The 22,805-nt window shown below is 45.9% G+C and overlaps 1 protein-coding gene across 1 annotated transcript in view; it reads right to left on the reverse strand.

Moving 5' to 3' along the window:
• LOC131420959 (heme transporter FLVCR2-like) overlaps positions 1 to 22,601 on the reverse strand; it is a 46,546-nt gene extending 23,945 nt beyond the window's left edge. The window contains 2 exon segments of the mRNA XM_058567417.1: positions 3,949 to 4,090; positions 21,660 to 22,601. Coding sequence (XP_058423400.1) covers positions 3,949 to 4,090; positions 21,660 to 22,256 — 739 coding nt within the window. The 5' untranslated portion in view covers positions 22,257 to 22,601.
• Positions 22,602 to 22,805: the final 204 nt, after the last annotated feature.

The following is a 22,805-nucleotide window of genomic DNA, read 5'->3' on the forward strand; positions in this document are numbered from 1 at the left end:
AAGGTTTCTAAAGGTTAAAATTTCTAATTAGTATATGTGATTGAAAATTAAGAAAAATATGTCTGTGTACAAGGAAAGTAAGATGTATAAAGGTACAAAGAATGGAAATATTTGGTTGATTAAGAAAGATAAATTTGTCCTCAAGTACTAGAAGGGAAAAGAAAGACATGGGACAAATTCTGAATGTAAAAAGAAAGTTATAGAAGGTTTGTGGAAGAGGAATTCTGGAAAAGGAGTTTTATGCATGATCAAGTTGGCTAAGATTGAAATGAATTTAATTAAGTAAATAAATTTTAATAGCAAAAGTAAGCTGGTGCAAAATTAAAATTTGGTCTTATTTCTCTTAAAAAGATAATTTGCTTAAACTTGATAAAGAGGTTACAAAAGATTTTTCTTTACCTTTGAGTAAGTCTACCTAAAAGACAGAAAAAAAAAAAAAAACTGTTAAAATAATTTCCTACGTTCAAAAGACTGAGGTCTCTCTATTAAGGCTTTTGGACTGTTAATGCTATGTTTGCTTTGACTGTTTATATTTTTGACAAGCTCCACCAAAATTCATATCTTAAATAAAGTCTTTTTTTTTACTTTTTTCTTTGGGAATTTTCAAAGGGCCCTGGAACTTCTCAAAGAAATTTGCTCTCTTGCTATAAGGGGAAAGATACTAAACTTATTAGGCTTATTCAATATGCTCAATTAAATGGAAAGCATTGTCAGAACAGTGATGATAAGCCTGCTTAGGTGCTATTATGTGGGCAAATGTTATTGACATAGGTGTTTTAAAATTATATAACATTACTGAAATTCTGATCTGTCCTGGTTATCAGTCATAATTCTGGTTATTATTATTTTAAAGTGTTGTATGTCACAAAATTAACTAAATTTCCTTGTCAATTGCCATTTTGAGGTCTTGTTGTTTACAGACTTATTTCTTTGCACTAATGCTTTTGCAAAATATGTTTCATCTTCAGAGAAGTTCATAAAAAAGACTTTAACACTTACTCTAGAATACAGGTTTCTGACAAACTTTCTGATCATAAAACTGAACTGGGTAAAAAAATTATAGAAATCTGATGGAGAGACTGATAACTTCATAAAGCCACTAACAAAAAGAGTGGGATCAAGAATGGATTACACAGGACTGAATAAACTGATAAGGATGCTTATAATTTTTATGATTTTTCATTTGAAGTATTGCTGAATTTTTAATGTTTTGTTTTTTCAGATTTAAGGAAAACTTTTTCTCTTTTCTCCCGAGATAGCTATGACTTACAGCAATTTAGTAAATGATATTTTTGTAAGTAAAATTGAAATATTTATCTTTTTCTCTCTACCTGATCCCTCCAGGATTTGGAAACTCTTAGTGAGTGAATATTGTTGTTTTCATCGCAATATAGTTACTTGCATAAGTTCAATAAGAATCTGTTCTCCTTATAACAGGACACAATTGGAAACACTGGGTCTATTACCAAGGTTGTGACTGGAACATCATATTTGCAATATAACCATACAGCTTTTGAGGAATGAAGATTGGACTTTATGGAATAAAGCCACGTGGAAATATTGGCCTGGTACCTTTATGTTCCAAGCAGCACTTACCAAGATAAGTAAAGAATGTCACTTATCTGGCAGGTACAAGGAACCTCAAAATATTTTGGGGGAACCTCGGAAGAGAGGAATTCACCCAAATCTGTAGGTATTGCAGGCAACGTCTGACGATAAAATCCTTGGCTTGGCTTTCCTGGCCTCGAGAGACCTTTAAAGTTCAATCTGAGATTCCTTATAAAAAGTTCCAGCAAAGCAGATTTAAAAGAGCCTATGTGATCAACTGCTATTCTTGCTGTACTTATGTAAATAATTGAGCCAACTCTATTGGAACTAGACTTATTTTGCAAACTAGTTTTAATTTTGCTATCTTAATAAAAATGAGGGTGATTTTAGAGAGAAAAAATTATATTTCAGTAAAAACTATTTCAGTATAAGTTTGCAGATATTAGATCCTAGTTTTGTTGTCTTTTGAGGTTTTTGTTTTATATCTGTTGACTGGACTGGATCCTGATTTCTTCTAGTCTCCTGAAATATCTGGCTACAGATATCCAAACTAACGTTTTTGATTTTTTCCATCATTTTCATTTGAAATCACTGAAAACTGAACCTGCCCTTTTTCCTGAAGCCTTACAAACTGAAGCTGATGGACTTGATATAAACTTGAGATGACCTGACGACACCATCCGAGACATTTTAAACTGCAAAAGATGCTTTGACGCTGACATCTAAAATTCTTCTTCACTGGCTGTCCTCTGAACTCAAAAACTGCTTTACAACTTGCTCCAACCATTAACCTTGTTTTTCTTTTATAGAAATGCTTCTATTAAATACTTGATTGCTTGCTTCCACAATATAGGCGTGACCTTGAGAGCCCACCTGCATCACCACCTACCTTCCAAAAGGAACTTAATTGAACTGATCTATTCTCAGGACTAAGAAATGTGTTCAGTGAGATGAAACAATCTACCAACTCAGCTTCTGGACTATGAAACTTCTTTAAGTTTCAAAAGGACTGTGAAACTTTTAGTTTCAAAGGCGGGACTGTGGGAGATCAAAATTTGGCCACCCTGAAATATATCTCTTTACCTTGATTGTTTTCTCTGAAGGACATTTGACCTCCCCCACTAACTGCCTAAAGAATTTGACATGATGGCTCCTTCCTGGAACAGATCTTCCATCTGATGGCTGTAATATAATGTAAAATAGATGTTACAATAGGAAAGGCACCAACAAGCCCATCTTATCGGAAATTCTGTCTCTCTGGCCACATTCTCTGGATGGCCCTGCGAGGAGTTGCCAGACAAACATTTACATTTATAAGGGAAATCTCCATTTGTAAAGGTATCTCCCTCTCTGTTTGGAGAAGAGAGGGGGATGAGCTCATTTCTAGTGACTTATCAATGTGGAAGGTGATGACTTAAATCTGCATAATCACCTTACTCTTGTTTACTGTGCTTTAGTGGTAATCTCCTGTAACTGACTCCCCCACCCCCAAAATCCTCCTTTGTCATTGGCTGAAAATGATATTTAAGACGAGAATTTCTGCTATTGTGTTGAGAAACGCAGTGTCCCTGCTTTCTCCCATGTATACATGTTATTAAACTTGGTATTATTTTCTCCTGCTAACCTGTCTTGTTGATTATTTGGCCAGCCAGAAGAACCTTAAGGGAAAGGGCAGAGGGAGATCCTCCCTCTTCCCCCGACAGTAGTTATCCGAGGTTGGTGGTTGGGATTAACTGGTACAAGGCTAAATTAATGATCATTCTTTTCTTTATTCTTTTTTGTATTTTCTAGATTTTTCCATAATGAGCATATATTACTCTTATAATTTAAATAAATAGCATTTAAAAAACGTGGCCCCAGGTATTCTCAGGTGAATCTATGAGAGTATTAGTGTTTGTGGTTCAATTCTGCTTTGTTTTGTTCCAGAAATTTCGAGTATGGAGTTAGACAAGCTTAGGCTTGAATCCAATCTCTGCCACTTACTAGCTCTCTAATCTTGAATAATTTAGTAACTTGCCTTAAGTCTCCTTTTCCTCTTTGTTAAATGAGAGTGATAATGGTACCTTCATTCATAGAGTTGTCAAGGATTAGGTGATATCAGGCATGCTCAGCGGTGCCTATGATACCATAAGTGCTCACTGGGCTTTCATCAAGGAATCAGCAGTCTGCACATGAATTCTGGTGAGGTCCTATTGGGGAACTGGTTAATTACAATTAAACCTTTACTGACCTGTTTTGGTGGCAACTGCTCAGGCTAAAACACTTGAAGACCATCAGAAGCCTGGCCTCCAGTTTCTATAAATGTCCATGGTATTCTAGGGCCGTGTCCACAAGGTCCCCACCCAAGTCAGCAGAACCTCCTTGCCTCCCAGCCTCCCATCAGTCTACTAATGACCTTACCAATGATGACAAGGATGAAAAGCAGAGTGGCTACACCTCCTATTATGTAGAACATGATGCTCATGTGGTAGGCAAGCTTCTCCTGGTCGTCAGTGTTGGGTACCAAAACAGGAGGGACCAAGAATCCAAGCCCAATTCCAAGCTATAGAAGACAGACAATCAATCACAGTTACCAATGGCCAAGAGATCACAGCACAAATTTAAAGAGACTCCTAATAAGAAACATAATCCCCAACTTCCAGTCCTTTTTAAGACCCAAACAGGGGCCCCCCCACCTTAAACCCCACCTCAAAACACCAGAGAGATCTCTCTTTTGATTGACAACTCAACTCACACACCCCAACCACCCTCATTATCAATACCTATTGAAAAATATTATAGTTGAGGTTCTCAATGCAGACTGGCTCTTCTGTAGCTGCAAACTAATGAACAATGGTTCCTATACTCCCATGTCTATGGTAAAGTAAAACAATGTTGATTGTTTGTTATGCCACTTAAATTCTTGATTTCACTGAATCTGTTACCCTGGAGCTGAGAGACCAGCTGAGGGAAAAGATCTACACCCTACACCCCTAAGAACTTGCATTCAGTAAGACATAGAAGCCTGAAGTGGTTACCACATTTACAAACATGACAGCTTAAGTTCATTGCGCAAATAATTTCGTAATTTACCAAACAACTGTAGTATGAAGTCACACACAATTGTATAAATTTGTGCAGGACATGGGCACATGCAAACTGGCTATAAACACACACACACACACACATATGCACAGACACCAACAAATTAAAACATCTCATGTCTGCCTGGAAGTTCAAACTCCAGTGACCTAACAGATAACCTGACTTGCATGTTTCCAAGGTCAGAAATGCCTTGCTTCGGTAGTGACTAGTTGTGATACAACCCGGAGGCCCTTCTGCCACACGTAATACGAAGGCAGAAATTGGAAAATAGCCTGAGAACTCAGGCAAGCGTCAAATCCTAAGAGTGAAGGAAGATGAGTAAATCTTTTGTCTTAAGGTCCCACTTTTCCTTTATTGTATTTCAAAGGACCTGCAGGTGGAGAAGAAATCTGCTTTCATGGCACAGTGTAATGCGGGTTCTAGGTTCTTCTTCCATAAGCATCTTTGCCGCGAGCATTTTCACTGCAAACATTTTTGCCACATGTCTAATTGTAAGGCGATTTTGCTATGGAAGGTAACATAACTGGTTGACAGTTTGGTTTCAACCACTTGACACTTTGGTTTCATTTCTCCATTGACACAGTTCTCCCATTTTTATCTTATATAAACCTTAGCTCCACATTTACCATAGAACTTTGGAACATGTATCAATGGACATGTGACAACACGCCAAGAACAAACAACAGCGTAGAAGGCTTTTCACAACGCAATTCAAAGCTCAGTTACAAATATGCATCCTAGCATTTGGAAACTGACACCTCTCTTAACGAAGGAAGAAATTTTAGTGAAAAAGAAGTGTGATAGATGCTGAACAAGGAGATGAATCAACAAGCAAAAAAAAAAAAATGTAATACTATTAATGAAAGACTTTGAAGACGAGTGCTTAGATACAACCCACAAAATAAAATCAATTATTTGCACAGTATTGCCGTGAATCTACACACATTTTAAATGTATTCAAATATTTTGTATTTCAAAAAAAGTCTTTCTAATTATGTCATTCATTTTTCATGTTTCATTACTGCCCTTTTTAATGTCCCTCTTTTATTTTTTGTGATTTGCATTTTTACAGCAAAACTGTCTTATGGCCAATTAGTTACGCAGTGAAAATGTTTGTGGCAAAGACGTGTACAGCAAAGATGCTTATGGGGAAAAAAGCAGACACGTATAATACCATGCATCAGCTGCCAATCTGCTGACCGTGTTGATTGGTTTTCCAGCCTGTCAATTATACACACTCAGGATGGTCACTGGTGGTTCTCAGCTCTGGAATATTCACAACACAAAAGTCATCATCGACAGGCTCAGTATAGAGTTCTTCCAATGTACACCAGTATATAATCAATAAATCTAACAGATCTTTAAAGCATCTACTACATGAAAAGTATTCTGCTAGATATTTTAGGAGGTACCAAGATGTATATGGCAGGGTTCCTGCCTTGAAGGAGCTTTATAATCTAGTGGGGGCAGGGAGCATTTAAAACAAAGATACAAACAATAACACAAATGGGGATACTTGTGGGTTGCAAATATAGAATGTTATAGTTTCAGAGTTCCTTTGTCATCCTCTACTACAACCCGATTAATTGAGGGACAAACAGAGGCTACATGAGGTTAAGATCTAGAGGTGAAGTGACTTGTTCAGGTCACATGGAGTTCTAGCACAGTTGAGGTGAGAAAACAGATCTCCTGGCTTCTCAGGCCAGTGCCTCCTCCACTGGGCCTGGCCTGGTCCTTCCGGGACCAAGAGCCTTGAGAAAGGCCCAAGTGAGCGTGCTTCTCCAGAAGAGAAGATACTTCATGTCCTCAGAGCTTTATCCGATCCTCAGTCACACTGATTTGTCAGAGTCAAGTCCGGCTTCTTAAGGGCTGATCTCCAAGATCTTGAGGGTAAAAACCAGCCATAGACAGAGAGGCAAACACAACCTTTATAGCTGGGAAGATGGGCCCACTGTAGGTCATAGCTGGCCTTAGCCTAAGCACTTCAGAGTTGGAGATCTAGAAGTTGAATAGAATCCCGAGGGTCCCTTTGGCAAGAATCAGGGAAGATATGGGACATCACCCATTCTTTCATTCCCAAAGGACCCTGACGTAGGATAACCTAATCCCCAGGAATCTTCTGCCTCAAGAAAAAGTCCTCCCAGTGGGTTGTACACTACATGCCTGACCCCTCAGAGGCAGGACTCCATTCTCTGTCTACACAGTAAGGCTAAGTGAGTGCCATTCCACCTCAACTCCAGCACTGAAGCCTTCTCCAGCCAGCAGGATGAAGCAGCCAGCCACAGGGGCCCACAGTAACCCTGGTCAGAGAGCGACACTGTCTCACAGTGACCTTTCTCCAGGAGGAAATTGGCCTTGGAGGTACTTTCATGCCCAGTGTGGAAAACCAAAACATAGAGATTAGACTGGAAACTGCTTTTGTTTTTTCAAGACATATTTTTTCCTGCTTCTTGAGAGCCGTGTTCAGTGAGAGTGTACAGCTGTATTCCAGCTCCTGGTTCCTAAGTCTGTCCCTTAGTAGGTACTCAGTCCTGTTGGCCAGCTGGACCAGTGGACAGGTGAACACTGGCAGAAAATCTTGTCTACACAAAGCTGGCAATATCACACAGTCCTGCCCATCAGGGTCCGTGTTCTTTCCACAAACCACATTGTAGAAACCACTGTGAAGTGGTAAGGAAAAAAATGTGTACAAGGGAGAGTTGGGTGAGGGTAGGAGCATTTCCTGAGCATCTACTATGCACCAAGTATCTAATATAATTTATCTTTTTGATTTGACCCAAGAAGCTTACAACAAAGACAAAACTGAGAAAAACTGACGGTCAGCACCCTGCCCAAGGTCACACAGGCAGCTAGCAGAAGAGCTGAGCCCCTAAACCAGTTCTGTCTGACTCCAGAACCCAAGCTCACCTCCTGCTTCCCATGAAATGTTGACGTGATACTAGTCCACACGGAAGCCCGTGTATTCACCCACCTGAGTTCTGTCAAGCACTCAGTAGGACACCACTTGGGTAAAACTCAGAGACCTGCAGCCCAAGTCAGTACAAGGTTACTTCCAATAGATGGGAGAACGCTGCTCTGGGAGGGTGGTGCGGGCACCTTTCCTGTGCTCACACAAAACAGAGACCCAGGCCATGAATGTAAATAATTAAACATCACCACTAACTGGTTTTCATTTGGCTTACTTCCCAGCATATGTTCTAGTTTTATCCTCCTCAACAAAATACAAAGTCACAGGGAAAATACACAATACACAGTGAAACCAAGTCAGAGTCTTAGCTTGTCAGGAATTTGTTGTTGTTAGTGCTGTCAAGTCAATTCTGACTCCTAGCGACCCTGTGGACAGCAGAGCAGAACCCTGCCCCGTCTTCTTGCACCATCCTCTCACCTTCCGGTGCTCTATCAGACAATGCTCTGCTGCTGCTACTCATAGGGTTTTCACGGCCAATATTTTGTGTGTGTATGTGAGGAAGACCAGCCCTGAGATAACATCCGATGCCAATCCTCTTCTTTTTGCTGAGGAAGACTGGCCCTGGGCTAACATCCGTGCCCATCTTCCTCCACATTATATGGGACGCCGCCACAGCACGGCTTGCCAAGCGGTGCATCGGTGCGTGCCCAGGATCCGAACCGGCAAACCCCGGGCCATGGCAGTGGAGCGCGCGCACTTAACTGCTTGCACCACCGCTCACAGCCAATTTTTTCAGAAGTGGGTGGCCAGATCCTTCTTCCTAGTCTGTCTTAGTCTGGAAGCTCCACTGAAACCTGTCCACTATGGGTAACCCTGCTGGTATTTGAAATACTGGTGACATAGCTTTCAGCATCCCAGCAACGTGCAGCCGCCACAGTACGACAACCTGCACGTGGGTGGTGTGGTTCCCTGACGAGGAAACGAACCCAGATCACAGTGGGGAAAGCGCCGAATCTTAAGCACTAGACCACCAGGGCTGGCCTTCAGGAACTTACTTTTTAAAAATTGCTTTTAAAGTAGAGTTAGCCTCTCTTCATTTTTACATAGCCCGTAGCAGTATTTCCCAACCTTGCTTGACGACAAAGGTCACCAGCCCCAACCCCACTGTGATCCCTCAGGTCTGGGGCGGGTCCTGAGTACCTGCATTTTCATCTGCAGGCAATCCTTACCACACATCCAGGGAGTGGGGGAGACACTGGCCCCCTAACGGCTTCCATGGGGCTCTGCTCCCTGCCATTCTCCACTCTGCAGCCAGGGATATCTGGAAAATGTGATCGGAGTATGTTCTATGTGCTTAAATCTCTGCAGTGACCTCCCTTTGCTTTCAAATTAGGGGTAAAAATCCTAGACACACTCACAAAGTTCTGCACATGGGGTCACCTGCCCCTGGTCAACTATTTGCTCCCTGAGACTCTGCCACACTGGCCTCCTTTCTATCTTTCAAATGTCCAAAGTGCCCTCGTGCCAGAAGACCACAGGGACTCTGCACCAGCTCCTCTGCCCAGACTCGAATGCCCTCCCTGCTCCATGTCACCCCATAAACGCAGACAACCTTCAGGCCTGAGCTCAAGGCCCACTTCCTCAGGGAAGCTTTCTCGGATCCCTCATCTGAGGTCAGGACCCTCTCACATAGATAGTTTTGTACTTGTATGATTATTCAATTAACATCTGTCTCCCACCCAGACTATAAGCTCCATGAGGGCAGGGCTCATTTTACCTCTAGAGCCTAGCAAAGAATAACATGAATCAGTAAAATGTATGGCGCTTTTCACAGAGTATCTCAATCCTCACAGCAACCCCAGAAAGAGAGTCCAGTCATGTCCCGATTTCACAGATGGTAAAACTGAAAGGTGAAGCGACCTCCCCAAGGTGACAAACTACAGGAGGCAGAGCGGGAGTCTGAACACACAGCAGTTCTGCATCCAACGCCTATGCGCCCAGTCACTACAGTTCACTTCACCCCAAAGGAAGGCGTTGAACAAAAACGTGGTGAATGAAAGGATGGAGGCAGCCTGGGACACTCAATTTTCATTTTCTATGTTATTTCTGCTCTTTCCACAAACTCCAGGGTGATATCTAAACACTGATGCAATCTAGCAGTCACGGGCACTGCCAGAGCAAATGTCACAATTAAAAACACACCTGTGCAGCCTGAGGGCTGGGGGTGACAGGGAGAAGCCATGCTTTGTGTAATGCATCGCTCATCATTCTGGCTCATGCATTTGGCAGAGCAAGAATAAAACCAGGAAACCATCGGGCTGCCTCTGGGATAAGACGCCCACCCCTAACCAATCACCCAACACGTGTTATATCAGCTCTGAGACCCACAGAACCACTGTTCTCTAGGATTTCAGGGACCCCAGGAGCTGGCTCCCTGACAGTGAGAGTTAAATATTGTCCCCTTATTGGGTGGCAGCTTTCTCTACAGCAGAGCCCTTGGGCTTGAAGGCTGAGTCCAAACTTGGTCTCCTTGTGACCTCACTGGGGGCTCACCTTGCTCCTTAAGGAGCTCACACGCATGTTGTTCACTTTAAAATGAACCCCTCAGCTTTCCTTCTTTCCAATTCAACGTTCCTTAGAGACATCATCACCCGAATACAGGGGTTAAGGGCTCAGGCTCTGGGGTCAGAGAGACCTGAGTTCAAATCTCAGCTCTACTAGTTACTAGCTGTCTGACCTTGGCAAGTTAATTTATCTCTGTGTGCCTGTTTCCAACTCCACCAAAAAAAGATAATGTCACCTCCTTACAGTATCTAGCTCACGGGGTTGTTCTGAGAACTAAATGAGCTCATGGGAATGGACCATTCAGCAGAATGCTCTACAGCTCCGAGGCTCTCACTCCCCATCTGCAAGCCTGGCTCTGCACCCTGCGCACTCGCACACAGCGATGGCGACCGGCAGGAGAGGAGGGGCTACTGGGACTCACCAGACAGGCTTGGTTTATGTATGGCAGTCATGCAACCAGCCGCCCCCGGTTCTCCTCCTCCTCCTTCCCCAGCTCCTTCTCCTTCCCTCTGCTCTTCCTCAGTTCTCTCAGTCACCCTTGACTCTGCCCTCTCACGTCCACTCTGTCCCAGACCCTCCCAAGCCCTCCTTAGAAGCCCACTTTGAATCCGCCCCCTTGCCTTCAGGCGACCGTGATCTCTCTCCACCAGCCCGCACAACGTATTCAGGTGCACGTTCCTCAGAGCTGCACTGCCCACAAAGTCCCCGCTCAAGGACCTTCGAGGACTCAGCCCTCTCAGAGGGAGGACGGAAGTCCAAACCCCTCAGCCTGCTGTTCCCGGCTCTCTTCACCTACTTTCAAACTACCTTTCCAGTGCACCTCCACCTACTTCCGTCCATGTCACTGGTACTCCATCCAGCCAGACCAGACGATTCACGATGCCAACCTTTTCATCGTCTAGTCTCCACCTTGATCCAAGCAGTTTGCTTGCCTGGAAAGGTCTCCCGCTATAATCTTGCTGAGCCCATCTCAACGTGAGTTCCTTCACTGAGTCTTCCTTGGTTATTGTAGCTAGGCGTCATCTCCTCGCCACAAACTCCTCTAGTCCTTTGGTTTTCAGCCATTTTTCTGACACTAGTCTGGTGCCTGGTAAACAGAACAGGGCCTACTCAATAAATGGCTGAAGAATGAATCGCTGCAGTCAACTGGCACGTCAAGAAAATGTCACTTCCCTTCCAGATTAGCTGTGAGCCCAGACCCGGGAAAGACGTGGTCGGAAATTTAAAACTAGACCAGGTTCCCAGGGAAAGTTTGCTATTTAAAAAACATGATGGAGGGTCCTTTAAACCCCGCTTAAAAACTTAACACTTTAAGCCCATCAACGCTTATGAGCAATCTTAAAGCACCCAGCATGAGGCCACCACCCACAAGGGTGTTTTTATATGATGGATGACTAGGTACATGAGTGTATATACACATCTCTGTGTACACTAGCAATAGTCTTACAGTCTAAAGATTAATGGGAAGTTAAGGTTCACAGAGCACTCAGCTGAGGAAAACTTAAGCTACACAGATAAATGTAAGAAAATGTTACTATATTGAGGGCCTTTTAAGTCCATACAGAATTTATGAGCACTAAAATACGCTAGTAATGTGGTATGCCTAATTTCCATTCCACACAAAAGCATGCCCACACACTCCTGGGGCTGTGTGGCTTGACACTGGTGCCTCAGGTGTGAACAGTATGGCCACCAGCAGGGAGGACACCACTAAAGCTTCATCTCCCAGGACCATGTCCACGTGAGGAATTATGTGCAAACACTCGGAAGTGTCTTCAACACTCATTGCCCGACCCCGGTGTGCACTGGTGTGGACATGTCAACACCACCAAGATGGTGCTAGTGAGGCACATCTGCACACTCCAATACACAATTCTGGTCCTAGAAATACCTCCCTCTCTCCTTGGTGAGGCACTTAGACGTTGTTTACACCTGCAAGTGAATGACTAATCTCGGCAGAATAATGCACAAACAGGGGCCCCACGGTCCAAAACGTAAGGGACTAGGTTAGAGTGAAGGCACTCTGCAGGAAAGCCACCTTTGGACCAGTGGAGAAGGCTCCAAGGGGGGCCCTGGGACTCAGTCTATGGATGCTCCAGAAAGCAGCAAGGACATCGAGGTGGCAGCTAGGGCACTGACACAATGAGGCTGAACAGTTTAACCAAGAGGTCAAGCCCTCAGCCATCTAGGAAAGCCAGGCAGCTCCCAGGAAAATGCCATGGTAAGCAATAACGTGCATGCAAAACCTGCTCATATGACTGTATTTTGAAATCCCCAAATCCAAGCCCTTGGCTTCTTTTGAAAAGGCCAACTCAGGATTAAGGAGGTAGCAGACCTTCAGGAACAAAAACAATCCTGTTGATTTGGGGATCACTCATGAAAGAGGTTTATGGATTTAAAAGGCTAAGCTTAGGTCTCTAAGAACTTAGGAAGCATGGTCACTGCTGGTCAACTCCAGACTTCCTTAGAGCTCCCTCCCCACTCACAGGGTTTGTTCTCAAATCCGTGAGTATGCTGTGGCTTATACTAGCTCCACACTCTTGGATTTCCTCAACCTTTGGGGGAAAAGAGGTTAGGGAATGTAGGAAGCAGCAGCTACCGAAATTAGGGTAGCCTGCAATCATGATTCCTAGGGGAGAGAAGAGTAGTAATAACAGCTGATACGTTGTGTTTACCATGCGGCTGGCTCCAGCCTAAGCACTATACATAAATATACACGCACTCTTTTAATCCCCATTATAATTTGAGGAAACTGGCATTTAAGTAGCTTGCCCAAGGTCCTACAATAGCGAGTGATAAGGCTGGACTTCAAGCTCGGGCCATCTGTACTAGAGTCTGCACTCTTAACCATCAGGCTGAACGCTCAGGTCACGGCTACTATCCAAACTAGAAAGAAGGACACTAACACATAATGAACACCTACTATACGTTAGGCAGCGTGCAAAATGATTTTTCTCATGTTATTTCACTTAATCCCTCACAACAACCCCCTAAGTCGGCATCACTATCTCTGGTTTGGTTTTCACAGATGAGAAAACATCAGTACTTTGCCCAAGGTCACCCAGCTTCTAAAGGCAGAACTGAGATTCAAACCCATGGCTACCTGACTCCAAATCCTTTGACAAACAGGGGGAAGGCCACAGAAGCGACCGCCCTCAAAGACCTGACGCTTCCTCCAGCCTCATACGCTCGACTCTGTAATTCAAGCACCTCCCGGTCCGTCTGGCTCTTGGAGGGAGCAATGTGAGAGGTGTCTCCAGCCACAGTCTGTTTTGTTTACCACGTGGTTACACCCTACGGGATTTCTTGTTCTTATGTAATGCTGAGTTTCGGGTTTTTTCCATGTAGAGCGTTGTCTCCCCAACTAGACTGTTAGCACCTTGAGGATGGGGACGTTGACTAACATTTCCTGTGTGACCCCTCCCCACACCGCACCCAGCACAGAGATGGCGCTCGGGAAGTATCTCCTGAATTAAGAAAGGACTTTGAGAATTGTGCAGCTCAAACCTAACTCTAGTATTTCCAGTCTCTTCTATAGCAAACAAGTTGGGTACAGTAGCAGTTTGCTGTCTTCCAAGAGTTTACCACCAAAAGAAAGCAGATGCAAGGTGGAATGACACAGAGAAGACTTCAAATTTGAGGATCCCCAAGATCAGACATGGAGGCCATTGGAATGTAGGCTGATCAGCTTCCCACTCTCAAATCTGCACTCAATATTGATTGAACACCTACTGATACTAAGCACCATACTAAAAGGAGGGGGAGGAGACAACAGGTGTAAGACAAAGAGCTCACATCACCAGGCTTATAAACTCTCCAATATACCTTGATCTTGACCTACAGCCTTGGTGCTGGGTTTCCTCCTCATCTTTGTGGATGCAAGGTAGCTGAAGAGCAGGGGAACCCTAGGCTGTAAATAGAGAAGATGCTAAATTTAGGGGAGGAGTCTGAGTTCTACAGGGAAATTTTTTTGACTAAAAAAAAAAAAAGGATGCTGACAAAAGACTTTATTTTTTCAGCTGAGCCTCATACTTCTGCCGGCTTTCAGTCATCAACTCAGGAGGCTCCTGGTACACACACTCCTCCTTTTAAGGGTTGGTGTTCCTCTTGAAATTTCCCCGTGGTGACATCTGCAAAGGGTCAGTCTAGGTCTACATGAGAGCAGACGTGAAGCCTCCTCTGCCTCCCCGTTCACCAAGAGCCCGCGTCACTGCCGGCTACACCACTCAAAGTTCCCTCTGTCTGACAGTGCTGACGGCCCATGACCACAGGCTCATAGAACTTCCCCAATGACTCAGCTGGGAAAGAGAAAAAGCGAGGGGGAATCTCTTGAACCAGCAGGCCGGCCAAGGTGGCAGAATGCAGAGCTCCCTTTCTCCAAGGTTTCACATTTGAAGTAGGCAAGTGTAAATCTCCACTGGAATGCTTTGGAATTTCCCACCAATTCTGTCCCAGACGCCGGCACGCAGCAGCCAACAGATGGACTTTACCGTCCTGTGTGCTGTTACTGTGCTCAACTGCACCACTCCCTGCCTTTTGACAGATGGTGTACAACAGCCCAAAGCGGAATTGTCTCCTTTGTCTGCAGTGTCACACGCTGTCATTCCTAAAAGTTCTTCACGTGACAATAAATGTTTCTAATCCTCCCAAGTTTTCTTTTCAGTCTGGTTGGGCTCTCTTGGTGACACCCCTCCCATTCCCATTTTCACAGTTGAAACTCAGACCCAGAGGTTACTCATGGGCAGGTCCTGGAAGAGTTATTGCTTAAAGGGCTGCAATGAGACAGACGGAGTTCCTCTGACTTCAGGGTGTGCCTCCAGAAACAGACAGCGTGGGCCTCCTGTAGCTTTTTCCTAAGAAGCCAACTTCACAAGTTAACTAACCCCGCCTCGTGATCCCAGAGAGAAATCTGGAAAGAAAAGAAATCTAAACCTTGCACCGGAAAACTATGAGTTACCCATATCCAACACCACCCCAAGAAAGCAGCAGCATCAGATCTGGCCCTGCAATTTAGGGACTTACTAAGGGACCTACATACACAAGAACATCTCCCAATATCCTGCTCTGAAGTCAGCTCCCCTCCTCCATGGCCTGACATTTCCACCATTAGTCACTCCATAAGTGACTGCCTTACAGTCTGATCTCTTCCCTGAAATGTGAACTCAGGGACCTTTTCTTTCCCATTCACTGCTGCATCCTCAGAGCTCAGAATGTTGCTTGGACAGCGGAGATACTCAATAATTATCTGTTCAATAAATAAATGAAGGCAGTGTGCATTGTCTCAAAAAAACCATAGCTCCCAAGAACTGACTATAAAGGTCAGAGCACTGAGCCCTTTAAATGGAGGGTGTGGCCACTAATCCGACGTTGTCCTTCATGGGACAGACAGCCAAGGGAATGCGAGCCCTCATTCACTGGCTCTCGTCTGTCACATTACCTGCTGTCAACGGGGGAGACACAGGGAGGCTGGCTGGAGGATGCAATCCAGGACAAGTAGAATTCAACGCGAGACAAAGACTGGATGGCCCAGGGCCTGTGTGGGTTATCTGCAAGGGACAGAGATCTAGCCCAGGGCGGGGACACCCTAGGAAAGGTCATGGATTTCTGTGGAGTAGCATGAGAATACAGGGCTAGCCATTGCTGGGGCAGATAATGGGGCACCCTCTTCCCTAAGGAGAGTCAGAAGAACTCTAGAGAGAGAAAATGCAACATCTTCACAAGGACTGTCTGACCCCACCAGTCCCCATTCGTTACCATTGAGCACGGCCACTTGCTAACTGTAAGGGGCCTGGGAGAAAATGTGGTAATGCCAGGACCTCCAGGCCCTTAGGTGAGAACTTGTCACGCCCGGGCCCTGTCTCCTGGTGGCGGGGATTAAATCTATTCTGTGCTGTACCACCACCGCCACTTTCCTACATTGAAGAGAGGAGCCATTGTAGGCACATTCTTCCCCCACTACACCCCCATCCTACTGAGGCCATGGCTGACATGTTATTAAACAGCAATCACAGAAAATGCTCTGGAACCTTCCTTCTGAAATGAGAAGATAACACCCCAAAGGTAAAGTGTAAAACCAGAACATCAGTCATGCATCTTTCCATCTAAATGTTCTCAATCCCTACTGTGTGTCGGGCATGGCCTCTTCCTGCCTGTGTACTATGAGCAAGGTCTTGTGAGGGCTGATTTCTGTTTAGAAGGGGGGTGACGCTGGTTCCAACCTAACTTATCAGCAAACGCAGCAGATAGGTGGGTCTGCTTAAGTTCCCAATGGCTGACACATCAGGGAGGAGCATCTGTCTGCAAAAATTCCAGGGAGGGCAGCTAAGATGAAAGAAAGGAGCTGCAATCTAGAGATACCAGAAACACTGCTGCAGAACCTGAGCTTGGTGGGGAGGGGAAAGATAGATGTGGTTTCAGTATATTTACGGAGGGCTTATCTGGATTCAGGAACTTTCACACACACACTCCCTCATTTCACTTTGGGGGCGACCCTGTGAGGCAGGCTTCCTTGTTACAGATAATGAAGCTGATGCCCAAAGAGGGCAGGTGTCCTGCTGGAGGCCCCAAACAGCCACCAGCAGAGCGGAATTGTGGTTCCAAGGCTCCCAACCAGGAGTTCTCACACTTCAGTGGGCATCAGAATCCCAGGCACACAATCAAAAACACAGATTCCTGAGCCCTACCCCAGGGAGGCTAATTCCTAGGGTCTGCCCTGGTGTCCAGGAATCTGCATTTTTAACAAACAATCCAGGTGCTTCTAGTGCTGGAGTTCATGGACCACACTTAAAAACAATTAATCTCCACTGCCCCAAGGAAAGAAATCAAGAGAGAATGTCACATGTATATGACCTGGCTGGCCCCCATGACCATTTGAGGGTGGGGCTATCTCATTTCGGTCCCCACTAGCTCTGTTCTGCTCTCCAGGCCCTGTCTGTTCCTCTCTTCTAATGCATAACGGGGGGCCAGAAAGTGGGTGGCCATGTGGGCAGGCCCTTTGTGTGCCTTGTGTAACACTAACAACCAAAGGAAGAGAACAAGAGTTTGCCTTCACCTCCCTAAACTTCTCTCTGACCTTGAAAGGCCTCTGACGTTAGAAAATCCAGAAGGAAAGCCCGGACTTGAACAGACCCAAGTGACCATGATTCTGGAACAAGACTAGGCTGACCATCACCTATGACCCTGACTCCTGAGTCAGCCTCTGGGTGATGCCATAGGATCAGCGGGTCCAGCAAACACAAGCTCCTCGAGGCTGGCCTCGGCTTCCTAGAGCCCATCTTTACCTGCTAGACTCTGATTTCCAACTTATGGAAATATAATATAGCTCAGGACACGCTACCCCAGAATACGGGACCTTGGCATCTTGAGTATTTTAAGCTGAAGGAGTTTGAGAAAATGGCAGAGGCAGATCACTCTCACCTCCTACCCGTCCCCACCCTTCTTCCCTGAAACAGCCCTTAAAACCCTCCTGTGAGAGGTGCCCTCCCTGTACTCGAAGGAAGGGAGCATCCTCATCTCTGGAAGGGAGCATCCTCATCTCTGGAGACAAAGGGACTCCCCTAAGGAGAATCCTAACAAACTGGCCTTGTACAGTTTCCCCCAGTTAAAACCACCTCATACTCCTTCACCATTCATATTCCTCCACGACTGTCCACTCCTCATCAAACCCAGCACAAAAGCACATGGGTCGACCTGTTGCTTCATTTCCTTATGAAGAAATAGTAAGGCTCCCATGTCACATCACATATTAAATAAATCTGGATGATTTTCTCCTGTCAATCTGACTTTGTCAGTCTAATTTTTAGACCCAGTCAGGGACCCTAAAAGGGTCCATGAAAACTTTTTCCTTCTCTACAGATAGCATCATTGCTCTAGACCTGCTAGAACCTGATGCTATGAACACATCCCATCATTGCTGGGAAATGTCGCTAGTCTATAAGTGTAAGATACATGCTGAAAAGAATGTAAAATAGCTTCTTAGTAATTTTATTATATTGATTACACATTGAAATAATATTTTGGATATTTTGGGTTAAAGAAAATATAGTACTAAAAGTAATTTCACCTGTTGTTTTTACTTTTTTTAATTTATATTATACCTATTTTTAATGTGGCTACTACAAAATTTAGTTATGTGTATGGCCTGCATTAGTTGCTTGCATTATATTTTTACTGGACAGCACTATTTTCGACAGCCCAGCCAGCCATGGCTTCTACAGAACTTGTTCTGTAAAGTTACTGTATTTTCTTTACCTCGAAAAGCAGACTGATTCTGTCCTACTGTGTTTCTCAGAGGTGCTGGGCTATGAGCGGCCCAAGCGTCCTTGAGGAAGTGTCGGTGCTGTAGGCTCTTCACTGGGACCGGAGCAGACTTGAAGATCTCTTCCAGCTCCCACATCTCTCGTCCTGATCACCAAGCGATCACCAGACTCCCACACAAAGCTTGCTTCCAGCCCTTGCGCAATAACAATGTGTCCACATCACTCAAAACTCCACACAGATCATTTTCCCTTGAAACAATGGAGCAAGTGCTGCTAAAAACTGTCAAGCTGTTACCCACCGTGCAACTGGTCCGAGTGTACCACGGGAAGGGAAAGGGAAGAGCTGGGGCTGCAGTCTAAGACTAGCCTTCCCTCCCTCACCCCAGCTCAGGCCTCACTGGTTCTCCTTCTCAGAGACTGGAGCCCACCTTCCTGTGCGCTCCGCCTAGGCTCAGAGAGGCAGAAGGGGCCCTTGAGCAGTTTACAGCACAGCGGGTGGGGAGGCAATGCTGATGCTGGCAACTCCAAAACAGAAGACAGGTGCCAGGCCCTCAAATTCTGGAGAAAACTGCTGGACGCTTTATCACCACCAACAACCCTCAAGACGCAAGGGGCAAAATTCCAACCTCAGAATCCTGCCTTTTTTTTAAAAAAAAATATATGATTTATCCATGTGAAAACTCAATACTGGCTATTGACATGGGTGTTGGAGGTGGAGTTGGGTTCAGATCTCCCTTCTACCACTCAGCAGCTGTAGGACCCTGGATAAGGTAGCTCCATTTATCTGGGGCTCAGTTTCCCCATCTCTAACAATGGGGACAATTCCACCTACCTCACAGAGCTGAAACATTCAACAATGGATGAAAAGGTGCCTTGCACATAATAAGTGTTTGATAGATATGAGCTTCCTTCCCCTTCAATTTTCCCATAGCAATTAGGCAAAGCAGATACTAAAAACCTTGTGGAAACTGAAAGTAAATCCTCTATACTCTGATCTGTTTTTCATGTGTTTTTTGTTTTTTCTGAATTTTGGTGCCTGGTAGAATTTAAAACCCTGGTACAGGAACTCTGCGAAGGCAGGGATTATCTTTGCAGCCCTAGCATAGCATCTGGCACAAGGTAGGTGCCAGGAAAATGCTTGTGGAATGAATGAGGGAATGTGGGATTTACTGCGAGCAGGGGCTGGCGCAGGTGTGGAGCATATAAGCACTAGGAGAGAGGTCAGAGTTGGCAGGGTACGGGGTTTTGCTGATCAGTGTGACGTTTGCAGGCCACGAAGAATTATTCTGCAGAATGACATCTGAAATCTTGGTGGAGCCTTTTTTCTAAGCAGCAAAGCTCAAGGTGCTCTGTTAATATTTGTCCTCCACTCAGCCATGCTTTACTCAGAAAGGAAGGTTAGAACACACGCCGAGAAGCAAACCTGGTCATCTCTACATGAGGAAGCATAAACAATTCCGTTTTTCGTAATGATTTTTTTTTTTTAACTTAGCACAGTTGGTTAAGCCTAAAAGATCAAACTTAAATAGATGGCTCGTGATACAAACATATGCCATCAGAGTGTTTTCAAATGTAAAATTCTTAGCATTTTCTGACTTTGGTGGGGGTTGGGGGTGGAGAATAACTATTCTTTTAAAATTTTAAAGATGTATCTGGTGTTAAGTTCCCTCACAGGTGTGTGAGGAGGGCTCAGAAAACCTATTAGTTTACACTTGATGGTTAACAAAAAGTGTTGCATTCTCTGATCTCGCCAGACCACTGAGGACTTCTCCCGGTTAGCTCTCCTGCCCTCCCCACACAGTGGGTTTGGGATTGCAGTGACCTTGTCTGAATCTTGTTCTGCTGCTCACAGGAGCTTTAACCCTCTGGAAGCCTGCAAGTCCCGCCCTTCACCTCCCAGGTTTACCCTCCTATAAAGGAAAAATCCAAAAATGTCAAACACATCAGCAGGGCTGCAAAGGGGATGTTAAAATCCACAGTCACATCACCTTAGAGGGTAGGGGGTTGGTAAATGTCACCCTCGATACCTACTTTTCAATTGCCCTGAACAAAAGATCCATCTTGTTTCATCCCCAGACCTCAACTCAATTCAATCTTCAGAACATTCAAACCTGCAGTGCAAGAAAACTGAGGAAAGGACTTTATGGCGCCTGTTTGCGTGCTAGAGAAACCGTCTCTGTGCTTTCACTGATTGCTTCCACGATCACCCCAGTGGCAGGACTTACTGGCATAGGGAAATCTAGCTCAGCTTACCTCCCTGGTCCTGTGGATGAACAAAACAGAAATATGCCTTGAGAGAAGATTTGGAAATTTCTGATCCAAATGAGAAATTTCTAGATGAAAGGTTAAATTTTCTAAATGCAACGAACAGGTAAGAGAAAAGAGGCCTATAAGAACTAAGGGTCACTGGTCATTCCTTAAACGCGTAGCCACGACTGCACGTCCTTGGGAAGAAGTGAGACTGGAGGCAGCGGTCCAGATAAAGGAGTCCCCAACTATTCGCTTCAAAGAATTGGAAAAGGCAATTAGATTCATAATACACCCAACTTTCTGGATCATAACCACATCGAGATGCCAAGAATTTGAGATTCTCCTATAAAGAAGGAAAGACAAAGGATTAAGATACGAGATTTCCAGGAGTTTCCAAGATTTCTAGGCCTTGGAAATTCAGAGCAAGATTTCTACTCCATCATGCTGGACTTGGCTCTAAACCCCAGGGAAGGAGTTTGGCAAGAAGCATTGTTCCCACTGTCCTGGCTTCAGCTGTGTATGAACGAAGGTAAGAACAGTGCCAACCACGGCCAGGACACTGCTCTGCGATTCTGTGTAGTACAGGAGATACTGCACTCTAGGAAAGCTGGTTGGTCAGGCTAAAAACACCTCCCAATTTCTGATGACACCACAATAGTCTGACACCCAAGGGCTGCTTCCAGGGGAAGAACAGCTTTCCTCAAGTCACAGGTCTAAGCTGGTGGACTGACAGGCTCAGTAATGAGACCACGAAAACAGCATACGTTCCAGAAGCATGCTTTCTGCTGGGGGAGGAGAAAATGTCTGTGAAAGAAGAGGTACCCTCCTTTTGTTTCCCGGCACCTCTCATACACAGTCACCCAGTCACCATCACTCACACCGTCAGTCACACCCAGCCACAGTCACCCAGAGTCACAAACACTGTTGAAAGTCTGACTCAAGTCAGAAAATTGCAGGGTCCCCCACAGTTAGGTACAATCTACCCCACTCAGTCTCACAGTGACATGACGCTCATTCCTCTGAACATCCACAACTCCTCTACTCACCTGATTGCCAAGGACAGCTATGCAGCAGGCTGTTGAAACCTCATTAGCCCCAAACCAGACGGAAGCGATGCGGGAGGGCATGCCCAGGATGAAGACCTGGGCTACAGAACAGATGACCTGGCCCAGCACGGTCACTGGGAAGAGATGTGGCTTCAGGCTGCCCAACTTCACCCAGGCCCCCAGGCAGTTGAGAGCAGAGCCGGTGAGCGCGATGGTGCGCAGGCCGAATTTCTCCAGCAGCCAGGCCACAGGCAGGACGAGAGGGATGTAGGTTAGCATGTAGCACATGGACAGCCAGTCGATGGCGAAGGCGCTAACCCCGTAGAAGTTCCTGAAGATGTTATTGATGGAGCCGTACTGGATCCACTGGAAAGCGTTGCACATGGAGTAGCAGCTAAACACCAGGATCACCGCCCACCGGCGCCTGCTCACCTTGATCACGCTAAGGTCCTCGGGGCCGGAGCTACTGGGGTGGGCCAAGCCGCCGGGGTGGGCCGAACTGCTGGGGTCCGCAGAGACGCTGGGGTCCGCCCGGACTGCGGACTCCTGCGCAGGGGTGCCATCGCACTCCTGTTGGTTGCGATCTTCATTCACCATGCCCACAGGTGCTGGGGACTCCCGCGGTCTTAAGGGACAGTGGCCTCAGCTGGTCCCCTAGAGCTGACGACGCATTGGCCCCGGACAGCCCCAGAATAAACGGAGACCCGAGCCTGCGTAAAAGCCGCGCGTGGGGCTCCCTACGCTCACCCCCGAGATCCTACACCCACTTTTCCTTGACGTCCTCAGTCGCCGACCGCTGTCCCCCAAGCCACCGCAGACTCCTCAGCCCGGTCCCGGCCGCCGGCGCCTTGAGTCTTCCCAGGGCGTTCTCGCCTTGTTCAGCCTCTCTGCCCTGGAAAAACTTCGCTCCTTGCGCAGCCACTTTCCCGGATTCCGTTCGCTCCCGGGCCGGCTAGGGGCCTCGCCCCCTCGGGCGCACGTGACCTCCCCGCCCCCGTCCAGCCCGGCGTCCCCACCCCCCTACCCCCCTCCACTCCCTCCCGCCTTCTTGAGCCGGGCTGGCCCGACAGCACCGTTGTTCCGCCACAACTTGCGGGCGCATTCCTCTTACACGCCCCGGGCGCCATGGAAACCGCCGGTTAACCC

This window comes from Diceros bicornis, chromosome 24, assembly GCF_020826845.1.
Source record: "Diceros bicornis minor isolate mBicDic1 chromosome 24, mDicBic1.mat.cur, whole genome shotgun sequence".
NCBI classification, from domain to species: Eukaryota; Metazoa; Chordata; class Mammalia; order Perissodactyla; family Rhinocerotidae; genus Diceros; species Diceros bicornis.